Below are 21,811 nucleotides of genomic sequence, written 5' to 3'. Positions count from 1 at the left end.
AAAATGGTAATTGAAAGATATCTATTGCCAATGATACTAACAATCAAATTTAACGATGATACATGTGTATTGTATTACTTACAGAATCATTTTTTCTTTCAACACCTGTTACCAATTTCACATCTAATTAAGAAAATTCCAACCACCATTTTTACTCTCAGCTAGTAATGTATCATAAAATTGTACTTATTTGCTTATTTTTCCTCTTCAGATGTTCGTTGCCTCTTTCAGTAGCTCAATACGTATCTTGTCTATAGGTAAATCCTTCAGTTAGTGAACTTGTGTAATACATGCTCACTTCCATATTGTTGCGGGAGTAATTCCATTTTCAGCGTCATGTTTTACTTATCCTATAAATTCTCTCTCTCACCCAGACATAACCTCTTTCATGTGCACCACGCAATAAAATATAATCAGTAAATTTTTAATTTATGGGAAGCAAATTCTAATTCATACAATTTTTTAAAATTAGTTGCATGTACATAGAATTTTGCGCAGATATTCAGCCAAATACCGCAGCATTATTTGGCCAAATTGAATACTCTGCAAAAGGGCAGAATACCAAATAGCAGCTGAATATTCATCCTGGCTCTAGTTTTTTTTCAAAAAAAAAACAAAAGCAGTTTAAATATATATTCTTGTCCCTTGAAAAATGTCATATTGGTTCATAACTAGCCAAAATTTTTCATTCTCACCACATTTCAATTCTTGGGGTACATTTTGATGGTATGTCTTTAAATGTTGTAAGATGATACAAGTGGTTTTATTTTCCGCTGTTAACGAAGTGTGTGTACGGTGAAGTAGTAGTTAAAATTTCTGTATTTTCTTCGGTCAGAAAAAGGGATTGCTGAAATCATGTTGTAGGTGGCGACTAAAAATCAAGAATTCCAATCATCGATATCTCACTGAATTTTTATTCCAATATGTAAGGGAAAAAAAAATTTTGGTATAACCTGAGAGAGAAGAGCAAGTTCTGCCATTTTGACATTTATTTGATGAATGAAAAAAACTTTAAAATTTTTTAGGACCATATAAAAATTTCAGGTTTGAAGGGTTTTCCTATGTACCTTACATACAGTAAAACCCCTCTTTTGTTGACACTCTTGGGACAAAAAGACTTGTCCATAAAAGATGAGTGATCATATCAAACTGAAATGGTTCTTTATTTGAAAATGAGTGAAATTCTCTGAAAATATGAGATGCGTTTAAATTTATGAAAATACAATTATTCCATGGATAGGAAATTAACGTTAAAAAAGAACTATTGTACAAAGTTTACTTTCTGAATTAACATCTTTGGGAAAAACTGATCAGTCTCATGGTGTGGTGGGTTTTGCTGAGTATTTGAACTCCTTCAAAATGTATTTTAAGCTGAGAAAGACTGAATCCAATTACTTTCCGTAATTGCGTTTACAGGTTACAGGCATTGAATTCATTTGCAAGAGCACAAACTCGTTTTACGCTTTTTCACTGCATTTGAGATGTCAATTTTTTCTCATAGAGTGACGGTTATACTAGAGCTGGCCATATTAAACATTTGGGAATAATAGAATAATGTAAAATATAGGAGCACAACCAGCAACACATTATTTCAGATTCTAAACGGACATCAGGGGTGCCAAACATTAGCAAACTTCAAGATAAAATTTTATTCAAAAGTAGCCAAATATAAAAAAAATTGACCCAAGTATTTAAATTTTTGCCGCCATCTAGTGAGCATAATGGGAACGAGTGATGAAAATTGTGTCCGTGATACAAGGGTTCAAAATACATGATTTAAATAGGCTTTTTGCCGGGATATTCTTATTTGGCCGTAACACAGAGGTGACTGCATTTGAAGGGGGTGACCATTCAGAAGGGTTTTACTGTATTTTGAATAAGTTATGAAGCTTACAGTGTTACAGACACATTGATAATGCAAAACTTCAAAAAAATTACAGTCCCCTTCCTTTACAAAATGGCCGATATACTAGATATGGTTGGCTAAGTGATGTGAGCCGCGGTTCTTCAAAAGGTATTGTTCTTCACGTTTACGCAGCTCAAGGACTGGTGTGGTTGACTTTTACTTCACTTCAGCCTCGTCGTCGGAAAATATTCGTTGCTGTGAGGGGTGAGTCTTCTGATTATGCCGATTTCATTTTTGTTGGGCAGTCAGTGCGCTTGAAAATGGGAAGTAAGAGTATGTCGAAACTGTGTTTTTTGCATGGGATTTCTTTTGCCAGCCATCGTGCGGCATGGGACAAGGTATCTAATGCTTATATTTCATTACTTGAATATGATATGAACGCACGTAGTGACGACGACGAGGCCCCTAACGAAACTAGTGTTAGACACGACCTAATAGTCGCCATACTAAAAACTCTCGACATGCATTCGTCCCGTACGAGACATGCAGAGATTAAATCGTCTTCAAGAGGCGCGTGCAGTGGTAACAATTCTTTCTGTGAACTTATTGAACTGGGCTTTAGGCTCGTAAACTGTGAAGTTGATTATGACAAGTACGAAATTGAGGATGCTATGATATGGAAACTCGGTGAAGTGCTCGATGCCGAGGCATCATCTTGTGGTATATTTCGCAAAAACAGCCCTTCTCCCCGTCAATCATCTGATGACGATGCAAATAGCGTCAATGGAAAGGGAGGTCAGAAGAAAAAGAGAAATAAGAAGAAAAAGAAGAGAGATAATGGCCCGAAGGACATTATTTGTGAGCCCATTATTGTAGAAAGGTGTGAGGTGCCCCAGGGTACCCTGTGTAATGATGGTTCAAACGAATCCCCACTTGTTAGTGGCTACGCTGTGGCCAGCGCATCAAAGGTCGATTTGGCCAATGCTGTAACAGCAAGTAATGACGTAGTCACTCCAGCCAATGGGCAAACAGCTACTTGTGACGTCATTGCTACAGCCAATCAGGACTCAACCAGCAATAAGACGCGCAGGAGCGATGTCACTAAAGCTATACCATCAACAAGTACCGTAGGAAATGCGGGAAATACAGGACAAAATATCGGAAACTCTGGAAATAATTCAAAAAATGAAGAAATTGATGATCCAGACCCTGATAATCCTAATCAATGGAGAGAAGTCTCTCATAAGAAAGTTCGCATTCCCCCATTGACTCTTACCAAGTATGGGAACTGGATGGAATTGCTGCAAAAAATTAAAAGCACCTGCCAAGAGGCTTTTTCGGCAAAAACAGCCGGTAAAAATATGATGTTGTTTTTGAACTGTGAAAATGACCACCGTGCGATTACAAAAATGTTCGATGCGAATAACATAAAGTATAGCACATACATGCTCCATTCAGATAAGACAATAAAAGTGGTTATCAAGGACTTAGAAAGAAATACCCCCTGCGAAGTGATCAAAGAGTCGCTGGAAGCCGAGGGCTTCGAAATCATAAATGTTGCTCAGTTAAAAAGCCATAGAGGACAGGGCCCTGACAGAATAGTAATACCAATTACGATTTGGCTAGTGGAAATGCCCCGAAAAAATCGGAGTAAGGAAATTTATAAGTTGACTTCTTTGAACTACATCAGAATTCGAGTTGAGATGTATAGAAAACGCCAGGGTGTGGTCCAGTGTTTCAATTGTCAGGCCTGGCGACATACATCGAAGTCATGTCATAATGATCCACGCTGTGTCCAGGGGAACATCACTCCTCTGAATGCAGTCTGAAGCGGGGTGAGCAAGACCCGATATGCACCAACTGTGGAGGAAAACACAGTGCAAATTACAGAGGCTGTTTATCGTGCCCCACTAGCAAAGGCAGAATGGCCAGAAATGAAAACACGACAAGACGTCCAGATATACCAAGAAACAGACCAAATATTGGTATGCATAATCGTGAAAATGATAGACAATCCGACAAGTTGAGACCAAGTCACAAATCTCAATATAAATCTCAAGATGACCATGATGATGACTGCTCAAGCGTCAGTTCAGCTAGAGGCTGGCCCAAAGGAAGGAAGGGAAGGTTCAACGAACCTAAAAGGACTTCTACTGTACCAACGGCCGAGGCAGTGCCAACTCATGATGACGAGAGTGTCGTGGTTCAGCGGGCTACCGACGAGATGGTGCCTTTTGCCAAAATACTGAGGTCCCCTCCTCGACGAAGTGAATCACCGGCAACAGCTGTTAGAGACGTGCGGGTCTCCAAAGCAGCTTCCAATAGCAGTAAAGTAAACTGCAATGTGGTGAAACCAACAGCTTCGAATCAACGATCTGACATGTGTGGTGGCAACCGTGTGGAAAAAGAACCCACGAAAATAGCAAATAACGATATCAATATGAACTCTAATAGCATAATTTTCCCGATTCAACAACTAATATCTATTACGAAGGACTGCTTTCTGAAAATCCTCAGAGCTACTTCAAACGAGGAGAAAATAGAAATCTTCTTCAACTGTTTTCTAACTGCAGCTGAACACTTATTTGCTTCAACACTCACAAATGTCTAGTACACCAAATGTTGTGTTGCATAACATGAAGATCATGGCTTGGAATGCCCAAAGCTTGGTCTCTAGCATGACTGAGTTCAGGGACATCCTTGACACTGAGGGTGTTCACTTGGCACTGGTGGGGGAAACTTGGCTTCGTCCTTATCACACTGCCAAAGTAGCAAATTATGACTGTATCAGACAGGATAGAAGCTTTGGTCCAGGAGGAGGAGTAGCTATATATGTAAAGCGACACATTAATTATGATATTATTCAGCTACCTCCCTCGACACAATGTGAGGTAATAGCAATAGAGATCTACGTAAACAATCAAAAAATTAGGATAGGAGTGTGCTATAAACCTCCGAGAAATACTATAGACATTCCACTTTTTAACGAATTTTTCAATTGTCAGTACCCAGTGATAATGTGTGGCGACATGAATGCTAAATCCTTTCTGTGGAACTCGTACTCTACAAACACCCAAGGCAGGGTGCTCGAAAATTTTTGTATCAGAAAGAGCATTCAACCTTATGCGCCATACACTCCAACTCATTTTCCTGACCAGGCTGGCCAGTCACCAGATATTCTTGACATAGCGCTTGCTAAGAACCTTACATTTACTATGTCGGTTCACGTTCAACCTGTCACGGATTCTGATCACAACCCTATATTTCTGGTAGCGGATTTCAATATTCCTTTTATATGTAAACCAAAGAAAATAGTGATATGGCCATTATTTAAGCGAAAGCTGGCCAGAATCACCTTGCCTTCCTTCACGGGTGGCAATATTGATCAAATTGAATCTGACTTATTGTTTCTCACAGAAACCATCACTAACACTGCTAAGGAATCCACCCGAGATGCTCCCACTAATAATCCACTGGGTATTCCCCGCTGGATTAAGGAACGCATCAAATTAAAAAACAAATTTAGGAGGAAATGGCAAAGAACGTTAAATCCGTACTACCAAGATAGATACAGATCTATAAAAAGAGAAGTATCCAGAGAAATCAAAGAATTTATGAGTGAGCGTTACTTCAGCTTTTTACGTGAGGCAAATTGTGCTGATGGCACGTTATACAAAGTGTATAAAACATGTAAGCCCACTTATTCGAGGATTCCTCCGATTGTCGGCACAAGCGGAACAGTATATAGTGACAGTGATAAAGCGGAAATATTTGCTGACACATATGAGAGACAGTTCTCTCCATGTGATAGCACTCCTCCTCAGCTTATTGCCAGTGTTGACAGAGAAGTTCAAGTATTCTTTAGGGATGTTCCCCCAGAACGGCCCTCTGCTTTATTTCCTACGAACACTGAAGAAGTAACAAACATTATCAAAAACCTCAAAAAGAAAAAAGCACCTGGTCAGGACACCATCACCAACAACACTTTCAAGAATCTCCCCGAAAATATGGTTCGCCAGCTGGTCAACATATTCAACGAATTACTTCGTACAAACCACTTTCCGGCAGAATGGAAACTCGCTAAAGTTAAGGTCATCCCCAAAGCTGGACATGACCTACACTATCCACAGAATTGGCGCCCAATCTCACTTCTCAGTTCATTAGGGAAACTTTTTGAGAGAGTGGTAGCCATCAGACTACACAAATTTGTAGAGGACAATAACATTATCGGTCCAGAGCAGCACGGTTTCCGCAGCAAGCACTCGACCACCACTCAATTATTGCGGTTCGTAGAACGAATTCAAGAAGCCAAAATTTATAAAGACACTGCAGCAGTAGCCTTTTTCGATTTAAAGAAATCTTTTGATAAAGTTTGGCACAATGGGCTGCTGTTTAAGATGATTCGCATGTGAATGCCGTATAACATCATAAAATTTGTGAGCAATTATCTCGACTCGCGCTCCTTCCGAGTACAGATAAATGACTCAATATCTAATTCTAGACAGATTCGTTCATCAATAGCTCAGGGAAGTATGTTAGGTCCTATCCTACACAATTTTCATATGAATGACTTCCCAGTTGCCCCTAAGGGTTTCACCGCTCTTTATGCCGACGATAGTGCCCTTTGTTGCACAGATAGGGACCCTGGCAAGGCCCTTTCAAACTTGCAAGAAATGGTAAGATTGGTCGAGCGCTGGTGTGTGCGAACCCGTGTTGAACTGAATGCAGATAAAACCAAATCCATGTGGTTCACTAACAAGTCCTCATTACCACAACAAGCACACATAGAGGTACAAGGAGTTATAATCAACCCAGTCATTCACAATAAATATTTGGGGGTGATAATGGACAAGAGATTCAGTTTCTCCCAGCAGTGTGTTGATACCATCCGTAGGGCGACCGTGGCCTCGGTCATGCTCAACAGACTAAGCCTAGGCACTCAAGTCTTTCAATTAGAAATAAAATTATTCTGTATAAGATGGCAATTAGACCGATTCTTCTGTATGCGGCGCCTGTCTGGTTGTTCTCGAAGAAAATGAATATCATCGCTCTGGAGAGATTTCAGAACAAGACTCTGAGGAGATACACCGGACTAGCTTGGTACGTTAGAAACGTTAATATCAGACGTGATTCCGGAGTGGCTGAAGTAACGTCATATGCAAAGAAACTGGCAAAGAACTTATTTGATAAATTGAACGATTCTGAATTTCCACACCTTGCGGAGATTTCATCATACGACAGTAGACACAAAGCACGATTAAAAAGACCAAAAAATTTTCTACACATGCCTCGACCTGTGTTGCCAGGTCTATGAACATTTGAAAACTTTTGAAAAAAAAAAAAAAACCCCTTGGGTCTCAGGTGAACCTACGTCTTCACCCACCTTATTAGAATCTAACTATCATTGCAAAGCGCACTACTGCACAGGAATTGGCAGAGTCATGATGAAGGGGGTTTGATGGATTATAACTATCCATTGGAACCCCGTTTCACCAATTACGGTTTTCGGTACAGACACATTGTTGATAGAGAGGTTCAAGTATTCTTTAGGGATATTCACCCAGAACAACCCTTCTCTTTATTTCCTACACATACTGAAGAAGTAACAAACATTATCAAAAAAAACAAGGCACCTGGTCAGGACACCATCACCAACAACACTATCAAGAATCTTCCCGAAAATATGGTTCGCCAGCTGGTCAAAATTTTTAATGAATTACTCCGAACCAACCATTTTCCGGCAGAATGGAAACTCGCTAAAGTTAAGGTCATCCCCCAAAGCTGGGCATGACCTACACTATCCACAGAATTGGCGCCCAATCTCCCTTCTCAGTTCACTACGGAAACTTTTTGAGAGAGAGGTAGCCATCAGACTACACAAATTTGTAGAGGACAATAATATTATCGGTCCAGAGCAGCACGGCTTTCGCAGCAAGCACTCGACCACTACTCAATTATTGCGGTTCGTTGAACGAATCCAAGAAGCCAAAATTTATAAAGACACTGCAGCAGTAGCCTTTTTCGATTTAAAGAAATCTTTTGATAAAGTTTGGCACAATGGGCTGCTGCTTAAGATGATTCGCGTGGGAATGCCATATTACATCATCAAATTTGTGAGCAATTATCTTGACTCGCGCTCTTTCCGAGTACAGATAAATAACTCAATATCTAATCCTAGACAGATTCGTTCATCAATAGCTCAAGGAAGTGTGTTAGGTCCCATCCTACACAATTTTCACATGAATGACTTCCCAGTTGCCCCTAAGGGTTTTACCGCTCTTTATGCCGACAATAGTGCTCTTTGTTACACAGATAAAGGACCCTGGCAAGGCCTTTTCAAATTTACAAGAAATGGTAAGATTGGTCGAGCGCTGGTGTGTGCGAACCCGTGTTGAACTGAATGCAGATAAAACCAAATTTTCATGTGGTTCACTAACAAGTGCTCATTACCACAACAAGCACACATAGAGGTACAAGGAGTTTCAATTAACCCAGTCACTCACAACAAATATTTGGGTGTGATAATGGATAAGAGATTCAGTTTCTCCCGGCAGTGTGTTGATGCCATCCGTAGGGTGACCGTGGCCTCGGTCATGCTTAACAGACTAAGCCACAGGCACTCAAGTCTTTCGATTCGAAACAAAATTATTTTGTATAAGATGGCAATTAGACCGATTCTTCTGTGTGCTGCGCCTGTCTGGCTGTTCTCGAAGAAAATGAATATCACCGCTCTAGAGAGATTTCAGAACAAGACAGGTGCCACACCGGGCTACCATGGTTCGTTAGAAATGTCACAATGTTCGTTAGAAATCAGACGGGATTCTGGAGTAGGTGATGTGACATCATATGCCAAGAAACTGGCAAAGAACTTAATGATAAACTGAAAGATTCTGAATTTCCACACCTTGCGGAAATTTCGTCATACGACAGCAGACATAAAGCACGATTGAAAAGACCAAAAAATTTTCTGCACATGCGTCGACCTGCACTGCCAGGTCCATGAACATTGTTTGAGAAATGGCCGAATTATAGTTCGGCTCTTGGAGACGAGATAATACTGAAAAATCTGATCCGTACGACTTGACCTTCTTTTTGGCTATGTAGGGGATGATATGATCCTGGTTTTCTTGTTGATGCTGCAAAATTGTAAATACATTTATACTCTCACTACTCGCATTTAATGGAAATTACTCGTAAATTTGCTCGTATAACTCTTCACTGAAGAATGCTCTTGAACCTAACTGCACTGGTATCAGTGCAGGCTTGTATTAATTGAAAAAATATATATATTTATTTATTTATACCCCTTGGGTCTCAGGTGAACCTACGTTTTCACCCATCTCACTAGTACAGTATTTAATTATCATTGCAAAGCGCACTACTGCACAGGAATTGGCAGAGTCATGATGAAGGGGGTTTGATGGATTATAACTATCCATTGGAACCCCGTTTCACCAATTATGGTTTTTGGTACAGACACATTGTTTGCTAGGAGGAGTTTGCTCATGTTTATGATAATTCCAAACCCTTATGAAGATGAAACCAGAAAACTTATCCTTCCGTTATTGGCATATAATGCTAAAAGTTATATCATATAATGGCTAAAAGACATTTGTCGATGATCTCGGGTTGCTATCTGGAATATTTTTTTTTTTTTAGTAGGACGCCGATTATTGATAAGACGAAGAATTATACTTTGCACCGCTATTAGCGTCTTCAGATAAATATTCAAAAAATAAGAGCACCTCTTGACGTGCACCTGTGAGAGCGCAAAGAAAAATTTGCTGGAGCAAGCATCTATATTCCATTTTTTTTCCTTTTTTTACTTCTTATTTCATATCTTACCTTTACGAGTGTCCATGATCCTTATCACCAATGCGATGAGGAAAGAAAAAAAACTATGTTCTTAACAATTCCCCGTATCGACGGTGAACGAAATACAACACCTTCGTCATGAAATTGCTCGTGCTCACGTTGTTAATTGGATTCTTTGGTGAGTTTTGAATTAGTTATATAATGTATGTTATACATAAATGAGTAACGATAACCTTGTGTTTCGTATCATCGTTTATTCAGGGGCGTCTGAAGTGTTTCAAACCCGTGTCGTCTTGAGCTTTATACAGGGTGATTCTAAATTCATCGGACAAACTTTAAGAGGTGATATAAGACTCTTCAACAAGCATTTTTGATCATAGAATGTGCGGTCGAATCGCAATACCGAAGGCATAGTGTTTAGAGAGTGCAAAACAGCACTTCACCAAAAATATATATATTTTTCTCCAACGGATTTGTTGCAATATGCGCTATCAACCATTCCAGAGTGCATATGCACCTTCGGATTTGATTAGTTTTTTTTTTTATTGGTGCAATGTACGTCAAGGTGCTGTTCATTATGCTGCGCCAAACAATGATCAAGCGGTACAATGGCTTGTGGTAGAATTTGCGTTCCCAAGTTGCACCATGAGAAGCAGTAGCGTCTTAACGCATTGGCCCACCCGGACACGACTCGGAGCCTTCAAGAGAAAAAAAGAGGCTCACAAAAATGAAATCTGGTTGATAAGCATGTAAATTTGTAGGCAGGCATTTTTTAGCATGGTACGGCTTCAAAAAAAATCACTTCCCGTGGGCCCATGATGCTCTTGAGACAGCCCTTATGAGAGGGCCTACCACATTACAATACCCCGCACCCTAGCGTGGCTGATTGCATTTACTACAGCAAATCCGTCAGAAAAATATGATATTTGTTTTTGGTGAAGTGTTGTTGTGTGCACACTCTGAAAACACCCTCTACCGCCTTTGCTATTGCGATTCTGCCGCTCATTCTATGACAAAAAATGCTTGTTGAGGAGTCATATATCACCTCTTAAAGTTTGTCGCATGAATTTAAAATCACCGTGTATAGGAAATTTCGATTTTCTGAATCAATTCCGCTCAGACCCATGCCACTAATTACTGTACCCCCTCCGGCTTGGACACCACTGTGTTTCCTCCCGTGATTTTGTAGATATTAACCCGCTGTTGAATGATCTACTCCAGTCAGTGGAACCATGTCAGTGAACGATCAAAAGAGTGACCAAGACCGTGGGCAAGTATGTGAGTGATGTAGAGGAAGTGCAAGTATGTGAGTGATGTAGAGGATGTTCAAGTATGTGAGTGATGTAGAGGATGTGCAAGTATGTGAGTGATGTAGAGGATGTTCAAGCATGGGAGTGACGTATGGAGTGTGCAAGCATGGGAGTGACGTATGGAGTGTGCAAGCATGTCAGTGACCCGTGGAAGCATGGGATGACCAAAACAGTTTGCAAGCATATTAGTGACCAAAACAGCGTACGAGCATGTGAGTGACTAAAAGAGTGACTTATAGAGTGTGTGAGCATGGGAGTGACTTATAGAGTGTGTGAGCATGGGAGTGACCAAATGCGTGACCTACAGACGCGTGCATTTGCAGGAGTTGGGGTGAGATCAAGCGGGTTATAGCACAGAGTGGCGAATTTCAGTAATGAGTGGTAAAAAAAATGGAAAAGACTAAAAACCAGGAGAAGGACGGCGAAAATCGTGCCCGCAGGCGCGAAACCGTAAATGCACTACTGCTGATGTAATTTTTCGGCATGGGAAAATACAAGTTGGTTCAACGGAAATTGATGATTTCAATTTCAAATTGAGTTTGATGGGAGCAGGGCCGTGGTGTGCCTTTTCGGGGGCCCCGGGACAGACTCTTCCTGGGGTGGGGGTGGCCCCCTCGAAAGACTCATTATTACAATACAAATGTAAACTTTTGTGGTGTTTGACACGGAAACGGAAGAGAAAATTATGTTCTCATATATATATATACATATATAACGGGAAAAAAAATTATCTTGAGTTACAGAAAATAATAATGTTTCACGGTTTCTGAACAAAAAATAAATTCTCAACTTTAAAATGGAAAAAAAGTTTTAATGAAAAAGTTTGTTATATGTTCGTTAGACACAGCTAAAAATTTTAATCACAATTTTCACAATGATCCTGGTTCAACATTTCATCTATAGATCACACTATGCTGGTCCAAATCAGATTTGTTAAGTCAGCTCTGCATTATCGAATTTCTTTAGTAATTGGCATCTTGTGATTGAGGAAAGTAGAGATTCGTGAGTGTTTGTGCTTTTACCGGCTGGATACATGAACCTGAGTCTGAGGGCCAATGAAATTCCATTAGACCCGATAGTTAAAATTTACAGGCCGTCCAACGAACATGCAAAGAATTCGTTATCATTCGCTGGTTTTCAAGAAATTCAATTTAACAGTTGGATTGTCCCTTTTCCGTACACCCTGTACATATATATCAATTTGAACATTGCATTACATACACACCGACCACGACCACTTTTAATACATAATGTATCAGATTAAATGATAAATATGTTAGTAATTTATAGACCATAAAACGTACGTTACTTCAGTTTGACTTTCATTTACTTCATTTCAAGTACAAGCAAAAAAGTTATACTATTTTACATATTATGTCAATTGAACCTCTATTCCATAGTTTCCCAACCTTTTTTGCCTCACACACACATCGCCCCCTTCTTCAGAAATTTTTTTCTTCCGTCGCCCCCAACGCAATCTAACCCATAGGATCCTATCTATGTTACACCCGTAGCTTCTACCGCCCCCCCCCCCGGAACATTCCATCGCCTCCAAGGGGGGCGTTAACGTCCACGTTGGGAATCACTGCTCTATTCAGTGGAGACCTGTTTCAAACAGAAAAAAATCTCGGTCCCTTGAGACAGACAACAAAAAAGAGGCATAATTTCTTCATAGTGAATAAGTTGACAAATTATGGACGTTTAGAGTTTGAGAATGCTTCCCTCTACACAGAATTTTTTTGCTGAGCAGAGAAAAATCCCCTATATTGTATAAGGCAGCATGTTATTTTGTCACAAATATCGAAATTCTGTGGGCAAAGAAACCAAGGGCGTAGCGAAGGGGGTTTGGTTCCCCCCAACGAAATGTGAGAAAATGACCGAAAAAAGGGGAAAAGATGGCCAAATCTATTGTTCTATCACTTTGGTCCCCCCCCCCAGCCGATCGAAATTTCTGGCTACGGGCCTGAGGGGAAAAAAAACGGGTCTGTGCAGGTTAAGGTGAAAGAGAATGTGCCCCAGGGGCGTAGCCAGAAATTTCGTTCGGGGGGGGGGGACCACTTTGACAGAACAATGGATTTGGCCATCTTTTTCCCTTTTTTCGGTCATTTTCTCACATTTCGGGGGGGGGGGACCAGACCCCCAAGTCCCCCCCCCCCCCCGGCTACGCCCTTGATGTGCCCACTATGTGTAAGAAAAGGAAAGGACAATTTTTATTCCTACAAGAAATGTACGAATAAGAATTGTCCTTGCCGAGCATCTCGATGTTCACCCATGGCCCCCACAACCTCCACCTTTGTCCCTCATTTTTCACATTACAAACATTTGCTCTCGTTGATTCAAAAAGAAGATATAGCTCCCAGTTTTAATCTAGTATGAATGTAAAGTTTCGAACTACTTCGAAAAATGGTTTGTTTATTTCCCAATCTCTGCGGAGCACCAAGAAATCGTTGGTGTAGCACAGTTCTTAACCCCGGTCATAGGTGCTTGCATTAGAGATACAACATCCGTAGTGCCAAAATTTGCTGTAATCTGGCACTTGATGAGCAATAAAATACTTTCTCACCTCTCCTCCGAAGGTAACACTCACTTGCGTAAAAGTTTTTGTTGGACCCTCACAGTAACTAACTTTGTTGTTGTTGTGAGGGACGCATACCTTACAGTAAACGTTGTTTTCCCCCCAACAAATTTGAGTAGGAAATAACCGGGGAAGAAATTCCCCGGGGAAGAAAAAAAAGAGAAGAAATTCGAGCAGTTTTGACAAGGGCCACAAAATTTTAGGGTCCACCGAGGCCCTTCCGGAGAGTCGGATTTACGGTCTTTCCGCCGGTAGGCTATACAAATATTGCCGTCCTTCACCCATTCTAGTCTAGTTTTCTTGATCACTCATTTACTCCCACTGTAAAGATGCCTCTATTTTCATGTGTCATATCCGTGATTTTAGCATTTGGTCAACCAAAACGTGAAAATATGTTGAAGCCATTTCTATAAACGGCTGTATCTGAATTTTTGCCGGATCCCTTGTCGTTTCAGAATTTTTGCCCGGATCCCTTGTCGTTTCAGAATTTTTGCCCGGATCCCTTGTCATTTCTGAGATTTTTGCCTGGTTCCTTGCCTCCTTTTATAAATTATTGCTCCCTTAATAATAAGATTAAGATAAGAAGCTCCTTTGATAATAATACGATTTATCCTTATCAGTCTCCCTCATATGGAGATATCATTAGAGCAATTTTTATGCAATTTCTTTCTTAATGGAAGTATTTAGTTATCATTGTTATTATTTTTTCAGTTGCCAGTCATGGACAGAAAATGCAATGCGGGGTCAAAACATGCCTCATCGAACTGTTCAACTTCAATGATATCACATTCAGGACGATTTTGAAGTATGTAAAGTACCCTCACCGAATAATTATTGCACAGTACACTCAGTAATCCGGCCGCACGCTAGTCCGGTCAACACCCCCTAAAGAAGGGCCTCTTTCTCACCCTCTTCTGTAAGGGATATTGGCACTGCAGTTTTAATACATGGGGCCTGAAAAGAAGAGGGGGGGGGGGCTCAGAAATAAGGCTCGGAAAAAATATCTTGGCCCGGGGACCCATGATGATCTTAAGACGCCTCTGGGAATTGGTACGGCCCGTCCAGCAATCCGGCGTTTTTAGACGGGTTTTCTTCGAGTATCCCCCCCCCCCACCCCATAGAAGAGGAAAACATGTCACTGCATTTCTTTACGCAGAAGTGTACAGTATATTATTTCAATGAATTTCTTCAATTGACTTCCAGTGATCCGACGATTTCGGTAATCCGGCATACCTTGGTCAGATATTTGCCGGATTAGTGAGAGTCTACTGTAATATTTTTAATGTTATTGTTAAAAAATAATTTCTAGTACCCATACAGGTTATAATACAATTTTTATCAGTTCAATGTTTGAAATAATTTTTCTTCCTCAAATTGTAAAAATTATTTTACAATTTAATATATTCTTTCCCAAATTGTAATATGATGAATTTTGAATCAGATGGGGCTTGAGTGAGATAATCTGATCAAGTTTAAAATTTCAAATGAGCGTGAAAAATTTACGACCACAAATTAATGACATCAATTTCTCAATGAGCAAACAATAGTGAATATTGAGAGATAGATGGGGTTTTTTTTTTCAGCCCAAGGTATCAAGGAAACACATATTTTCTGAATATTATGCCGAGGTGAACTCGTAAAGAAAAGTAATCTTGTCTCCACCGGGACTCGAACCCGGGCCCTTCTCGCAAACCGGGCAAGTAAACTGAAGAGCCAAAAAAACTGGTACAGGCATGCGTATGCAAATAAAGAGATATGGAACTAATCAGAGTACGGCGCTGCGGTCGGCAACGCCTATATAACACAACAAGTATCTGACATAGTTGTTAGATCGGTTACTGCTGCTATAATGGCAGGTTGTCGAGATTTAAGTGAGTTTGAACGTGGTGTTATAGTCGGTGCACGAGAGATGGGACATAGCATCTCCGAGGTAGCGTTGAAATTTGGATTTTCTCGTACGACCATTTCACGAGTGTACCGTGAATATCGGGAATCCGGTAAAAAATTAAATCTACGACATCGCTGCAGCCGGAAAAAGATCATGCAAGAACGGGACCAACGACGACTGCCGAGAATCATTAAACGTGACAGACGTGCAACCCTTCCGCAAATTGCTGCAGATTTCAATGCTGGGCCATCAACAGCGTGCGAACCATTCAACGAAACATCATCGATATGGGCTTTCGGAGCCGAAGGCCCACTCGTGTACCCTTGATGACTGCACGACACAAAGCTTTACGCCTCGCCTGGGCCCGACAACACCGACATTGGACTGTTGAGGACTGGAAACACGTTGCCTGGTCTGACGAGTCTCGGTTCCAATTGCTTCGAGCTGATGGACGTGTACGGGTATGGAGACAACCTCATGAATCCATGGACCCTACATGTCAACAGGGGACTGTTCAAGCTGGTGGAGGCTCTGTGATGGTATGGGGCGTGTGCAGTTGGCGTAATATGGGACCCCTGATACGACTCTGACAGGTGATAGGTACGTAAGCATCCTGTCTGATCACCTGCACCCATTCATGTCCATTGTGCATTCCGACGGACTTGGACAATTTCAGCAGGACAATGCGACACCCCACACGTCCAGAATTGCTGCAAAGTGGCTGTAGGAACACTCTTCTGACTTTAGACACTTCCGCTGGCCACCAAAATCCCCAGACATGAACATTATTGAACATATCTGGGATGCCTTGCAACGTGCTGTTCAGAAGACATCTCCATCCCCCCCCCCCTCTTACTCCTACGGATTTATGACAGCTCTGCAGGATTCATGGTGTCAATTACCTTCAGCACTACTTCAGATATTAGTCGAGTCCATGCCACGTCGTGTTGCGGCACTTCTGCGGGCTCGCGGGGACCCTACATGATATTAGGCAGGTGTACCAGTTTTTTTGGCTCTTCAGTGTATATTGCCCTATATACCAGTGGTCGCAATATTACGACCGTGATCGTAAAGAGATTAATGAATACTGGACGGATCGTATGATCCCTAGGATAAACATCGGAATGTAATATGTGTTTGTGTACCTGTGTTCTGTATTTGTTGTGTTAATTAAATCTAACATTAAAAAAAAAATTCAGTTGCATTTTATGAGGTTTGTTCATAAAGTAATCGACCATATACTTTTTCGTGCGTAAACCAATGAAGCTAGAGAGGCGTGGTTTGGTGCATATATAGGCAATCCCAGTGCGCATGCTTGAATTTTTCCCTGCCTGCACAAGCCAAAGCGTATTAAAGATTATTAATACGCTTTGGCACAAGCTGCCAGTCACAGGCAAACCGCTGATGAGTGAGGAAGTGAAGTGAGCGCTGTCACTTTTCTGTTTCCGACAAAATGACTGGAAAAACAGAGCAAAGCTACTGCATTAAATTTTGTGTGAAGCTTGGTGATTCCCGAGTGGAAACTATCCACGTAAATATACCTCTGTGTCTAAGTCACTCTTTTGGTCATTCACATGCTTTTACACCCTCTAGGTCACTGTTTTCGTCCCTCGTTCACCAGGTCATTTGTTTGGTCACTCACATGTTTGCACACTCTATAGGTTAGTCATCGAAATGGTCTGGACTTTATTTTTAAACGACACTGTCTCGTTAAAATTCGAAACAAAGAACTGCTTTGCAAATATCAGAGTAACAAGAACGTTTTCTTCTTTGAAAGCTTTCCGGGTTCTGGGACTTTTAAGGGTTCCATGGCGTCTTCGATCAGGCGGAACCTCAAAAATAGCTGTCATGGAACTCTAGTTGGAAATCCCTGACTTGGAATGTTTTCACAAACATGTGAAAGACTAAAAGAATGACTTTGAGAGGGAGAAACCAGGTGAGTGAGTGACTAAAAGAATGACTTCGAGAATGAAGGACCAGTTCAGTGAATGATCAAAAATATTCACCTAGAGAGTTTTCAAGCATGTGAGTGTTCAAAAGAGTGACTTAAAGATTGGCGTGCATACAGGGGGTATAAGCAATATATAGCCCAGGGCGGCATATTTGAGAAGTGAGTGGTCAAGCGAATTAGACAAGGAAAAGAGAAGGGCGGTAAAATTTTTTGGCCAGGTAGCAAGACCACAAATCTTCCATTGAGGTCACTCAAATGATAGTAAGTATGCCGCGGGTCACTTAAGTAATCTGTAAATGTACCACGGGCTCCTTGAGTGACGTTGAACTCTGCATCGTGGTCAATAGTGACCTACTTCACCGCACAACAACTCCGGCCATATCGCTATACTGCAATTTACTGCCGTTAATGAGTTGGGTTGGAATTAAATGCGCCATCTATCGGTGGTTGCCTCAAGCTCGTTACGATAAATATCACGTTATGTATATTCTTGCTCTGGTTTGAATCTGAGACCTGACGCTATTTTGGTAGGTTAGCATCTTAGCACCACGCTCAACTAATAATCTGAAAATGTGTCACAAAGGACAGTATTTATCAACCTGGTTTAAACTATAGTCACAATTTTCGGAAAAAAGATCAACATGAATTGGTTAAATTCAGGTTTTTAACCAATCCGTGTCGGTCTCCTATCCAAAAATTGTGACTATAGTTTAAATATCATATAGTTAAATCACTATGTCCGTGAATACCACCCTTAGCTCATATTTACAAAATTAGGTTTAGGTCTCGGACCACATCAGATGACTCCGAGGCCCACATTTGGCCCGCGGGCAATGGATTGAGCATTATATGCTCTAAAAGAACTTCCAAAGAATGGATCTTTGTAATTTAACAAATCCCCCCCCCCCGGACGGATCATGCTGATCCCTTGGGAATACGTGAGGATCACGTTATTATTTATTATTATTAATAATGGCCTCACGTTAACACGAATGCTTGATGAGTGCATGGTATTTCTTTCAAATTGTAAGTAAGGGTTGCTGATTGAGTATCTTTTATACTGATATTTGTGATCATTACAGGAAGGCACACACAGTATCATTCTGCGTAAAACAGTGCAGTCCACCAGGTTTGACAGAGTTCATCCAGAGCTTATCTTTCGCATTCACGAAACGGATCCCTGGCACTTGCACTGGCGATGAATGCATCTACGAGAACAGTGAGTATGTCCTGATGATGATGATGTGTGTGTGCAATTTATTGGATTTTTAGTACTTGAAAGTGGTAATTATTAAGAAGCATTTATTCACCAAGTCTTTCAAATTTGCAGGATTCGTCGGTTTGGGCAACTGCTTCCAAAATCACTCGTGGCCGCTGGTGAAATGCGGCGTGAAACTCGCGGATCTGATGCAAATCAAATACGAGACAAACCTCGATGGTGACCAGAGAAATAAGACATGCGAGTAAGTGTACAAAATTCTCTCTTTTATCAAGTTGAAAATGGCAAGGGCAGACGGAAATTCGAAAGAAGGACTTGAAATAAAAAAAAGGGAAAAGCACACGCGCAAATAGGAAAAGTTAGGAAACTTCTTCGTAGGGGAGGGGGGGGCACACAAATTTAGGAAATTGGCATTAGGGGTGGGGCAGAAATTTAGAAAAGGTCAAGGAAACCACACAGAATGTTAGGAAGAAGATCAACGAGGGAGGCAGAACATTGAAAAAGAAGGGGAAGGAGATGAGCAGAAATTCGGAAAAGGGCAAGGGAAACAGAATGTTAAGGAAGCAAGGAGATCGCAAAAATCCAGAAAAGGTCAAAGGAGATAATGTTGCACAAGGACAGAATGTTGAAAAAGGGATCAAGGACATAGTCAGAAATTCGGAAAAGGACAAGGGAGGCAGAAGTTGAAAAAAAAGTTGCGGAGCAGGCCTACCTCCTCCCCCTCTAAGTGTGTGCAAGCATGTGGGTGACCAAACAAGTGACCTACCTGGTGAGTGAGAGACGAAAACAGTGACCTAAAGGGTATAAAAGCATGTGAATAACCAAAAGAGTGATTTAGACACGGAGGTATATTTACGGGGTGGGGAAAGGGGAGCAAAGGGGCATCCAAAGCTACTAATTTGGAGGAATGAGTAGTCAAGACTAAAATGGGTGAAGGGTGGTAAAATTTGTATAGCTCACACGCTGCAAAACGATAAATCCGCTTCCAGAAAGGACCCTAGGCATTGGAAGGCCCTAAAACTTTGTTGCCCTTCTTGATTACTAGAACTTCTGCATGGAAAAAAAAGGGGCATATGCACAAGCGACACCTACTATTTATCAAATCACCTGATCCCATTATCGTAGAGTTTTCACTATATATATATATGCACTAGAGAAGATTCTCCAGGCCGTGCTTGGTAGGCTCATTCGTTAAGACGGTCATAAGTAGTTTATTAAAAAATCAGGCAATGGGTATTTCCTTTTTTCAAATCAGAAACAAGCATTTGGAAATATGCATACACTATGAAAAACTTACACGTGTTGAAAATAGAGATAATTGTGCACATTTTTTTTATAACAAATTATAATGCATTTATTATGATAGTTATTTCATCATATTCACACATCGTTACGTAAGAAATTGGAAAAAAAAAACCATTTTTTCTTACCTTTCTCCTTGTTTATCACTGACTGCTACCAGGTAATCAGGAAAAAAATCAAAATGGATTTCTGGAGTCATTCAATAACCAATATTTTTGTACGAACAAAGCAAGTCTTGAACAAATTGTGGCAATTTTTCTCTCTGTGGGTTTTCCCCTAAAAACCCCTTCATTGCAGATGTGAACGATTGCCACGCAGCGAGTTCTATGTGAAAACAAAATCACTGGATAGTTTATTTTAGCACCTACAAATTTCAGAAATTTCTTCTTTTCGGTGAGAGAAACCTGGGCGAGAGATTTGTCCATAACCTTCATAATGTTTTTCATCAGGCACAGGGGAACGTACGCAGAATCTACTTAAGAGGGGTCACAAAAAAGTTTAGTGGGGGATGGGGGTCACAAGGATTTTCTTCCAGATAAATTTATTGTTATTAACCTTAAAAAAAACATTTAAGCTAACGAAAATTGATTTACACAGTCGATAATGGTATTTTATTAGTTTATTCGATATTTAATTTTTTATAAAAATATTAATAGATATGCTAATTCGTTGTTGTCATAGGAGGGGCACAAGCCCAACCCCCGCGTACACCTCTGATCAGCTCAAATTTACTGTGGAATGGTGGCAGCAAAACTTATTTGGAACATCAAATGCGTCTACGACATTGACTTTTAGCTTTATTTTTTGACTGAAGGGTTGTACATAAACAAATCCTGTGTTCTACTTTCAATTTAAAAAAAAGGGAGAGTCCGGTCGCAATTTGAGATAAAACCAATGTTGCCATTCCCCAATTTTCGGAGGCCAAAAATGGAAATATGATTTCTAATATCATTTCACACCTAAATAGGTAAATTTTGAAAGCTATTCAAAATTAAATATCATAGAACTAAATAAAACTAGACGTGATGTCCATTTTTGAAGGTCTCAGATCTGGAACAAAAATTAATTAATAACACCTACATTTTCCTATGATAGGAAAACCTTGTAGACTAATGTCTATCAATCAATTAACGAATCTTTTATCTCTAATTTACAGCGTATTGATAGATTCGATCAGATGCATGGAAGAGATAATGGCGAGATGCGGCAGGAAAGTCCACAGCTTGATGAAAGAAGGACTCATAGACGCCATCGAGGTCGGCATCAACATCTACTGCAGAAGGTCCTATAAAGACGGAGGTTCACCGGTCACACTCCCCGAAGAGCCAACAACGCCATTCTACAACGATACTGGCGTGACGCACGTGCCGATCGCCAAAGGGTACAAGAGCCGACGCGGTGGCAAGAACGCTGCGCCAGTACCGCACGTACCAGGGTCCTGGGTGGTGGCCAGCGTCGTCTGCGTCATCGCGACTTTCGGAATGTCGTACAGTTGAACGCGATTTTTAACATTCCAGACAATAATAAATACAAGGATGCAAAACCAATGTATTTTTGGACATTCATTTTGTTTTCAACAACCATTGTTCATTTCTTTGTTACGTTATCGCACACACACACACACTGTATGTTTGTATCAACAAGACATTAAAATATATATTTAGGATTTATTTTACATGTGTTGATTATTTTTAAAATGATTTCCGTCGTGTTTATTCCCCCGTGCAATGAACGACAAATTGTCACGGGGGAAGGGGGGAAGTCATTCAAATATTACGTAAGCCAAGGGTGTTCAACCTTGAAGAGTACGGGGCCACACTTCATTCATTGGAGAAGGTGTCGTGGGTGACTTAAAATTATGTGATCCGGAACAGCGTCCTAGGTTACTTGAGTGATCTGCAAATG

The 21,811-nt window shown here is 40.7% G+C and overlaps 1 protein-coding gene across 1 annotated transcript; it reads left to right on the top strand.

Annotated features, from left to right (window-relative positions):
- The first annotated feature begins 9,564 nt into the window (after positions 1 to 9,564).
- LOC149071153 (uncharacterized) lies at positions 9,565 to 21,576 on the top strand. The gene is made up of 5 exons (XM_089248239.1): positions 9,565 to 9,839; positions 14,258 to 14,351; positions 18,468 to 18,604; positions 18,716 to 18,848; positions 21,063 to 21,576. The coding sequence occupies exons 1-5, from the start codon at positions 9,800 to 9,802 to the stop codon at positions 21,400 to 21,402; spliced, it is 744 nt and encodes a 247-aa protein (XP_089104365.1). The 5' UTR covers positions 9,565 to 9,799; the 3' UTR covers positions 21,403 to 21,576.
- Positions 21,577 to 21,811: the final 235 nt, after the last annotated feature.

This window comes from Pholcus phalangioides, unplaced genomic scaffold, assembly GCF_987345545.1.
Source record: "Pholcus phalangioides strain wild (caught in Gottingen) unplaced genomic scaffold, Ppha-v1.0 ptg000019l_1, whole genome shotgun sequence".
NCBI lineage: Eukaryota > Metazoa > Arthropoda > Arachnida > Araneae > Pholcidae > Pholcus > Pholcus phalangioides.
Note: the sequence above shows the minus strand (reverse complement) of the source record. Positions and strands in the feature narration are given on the sequence as shown.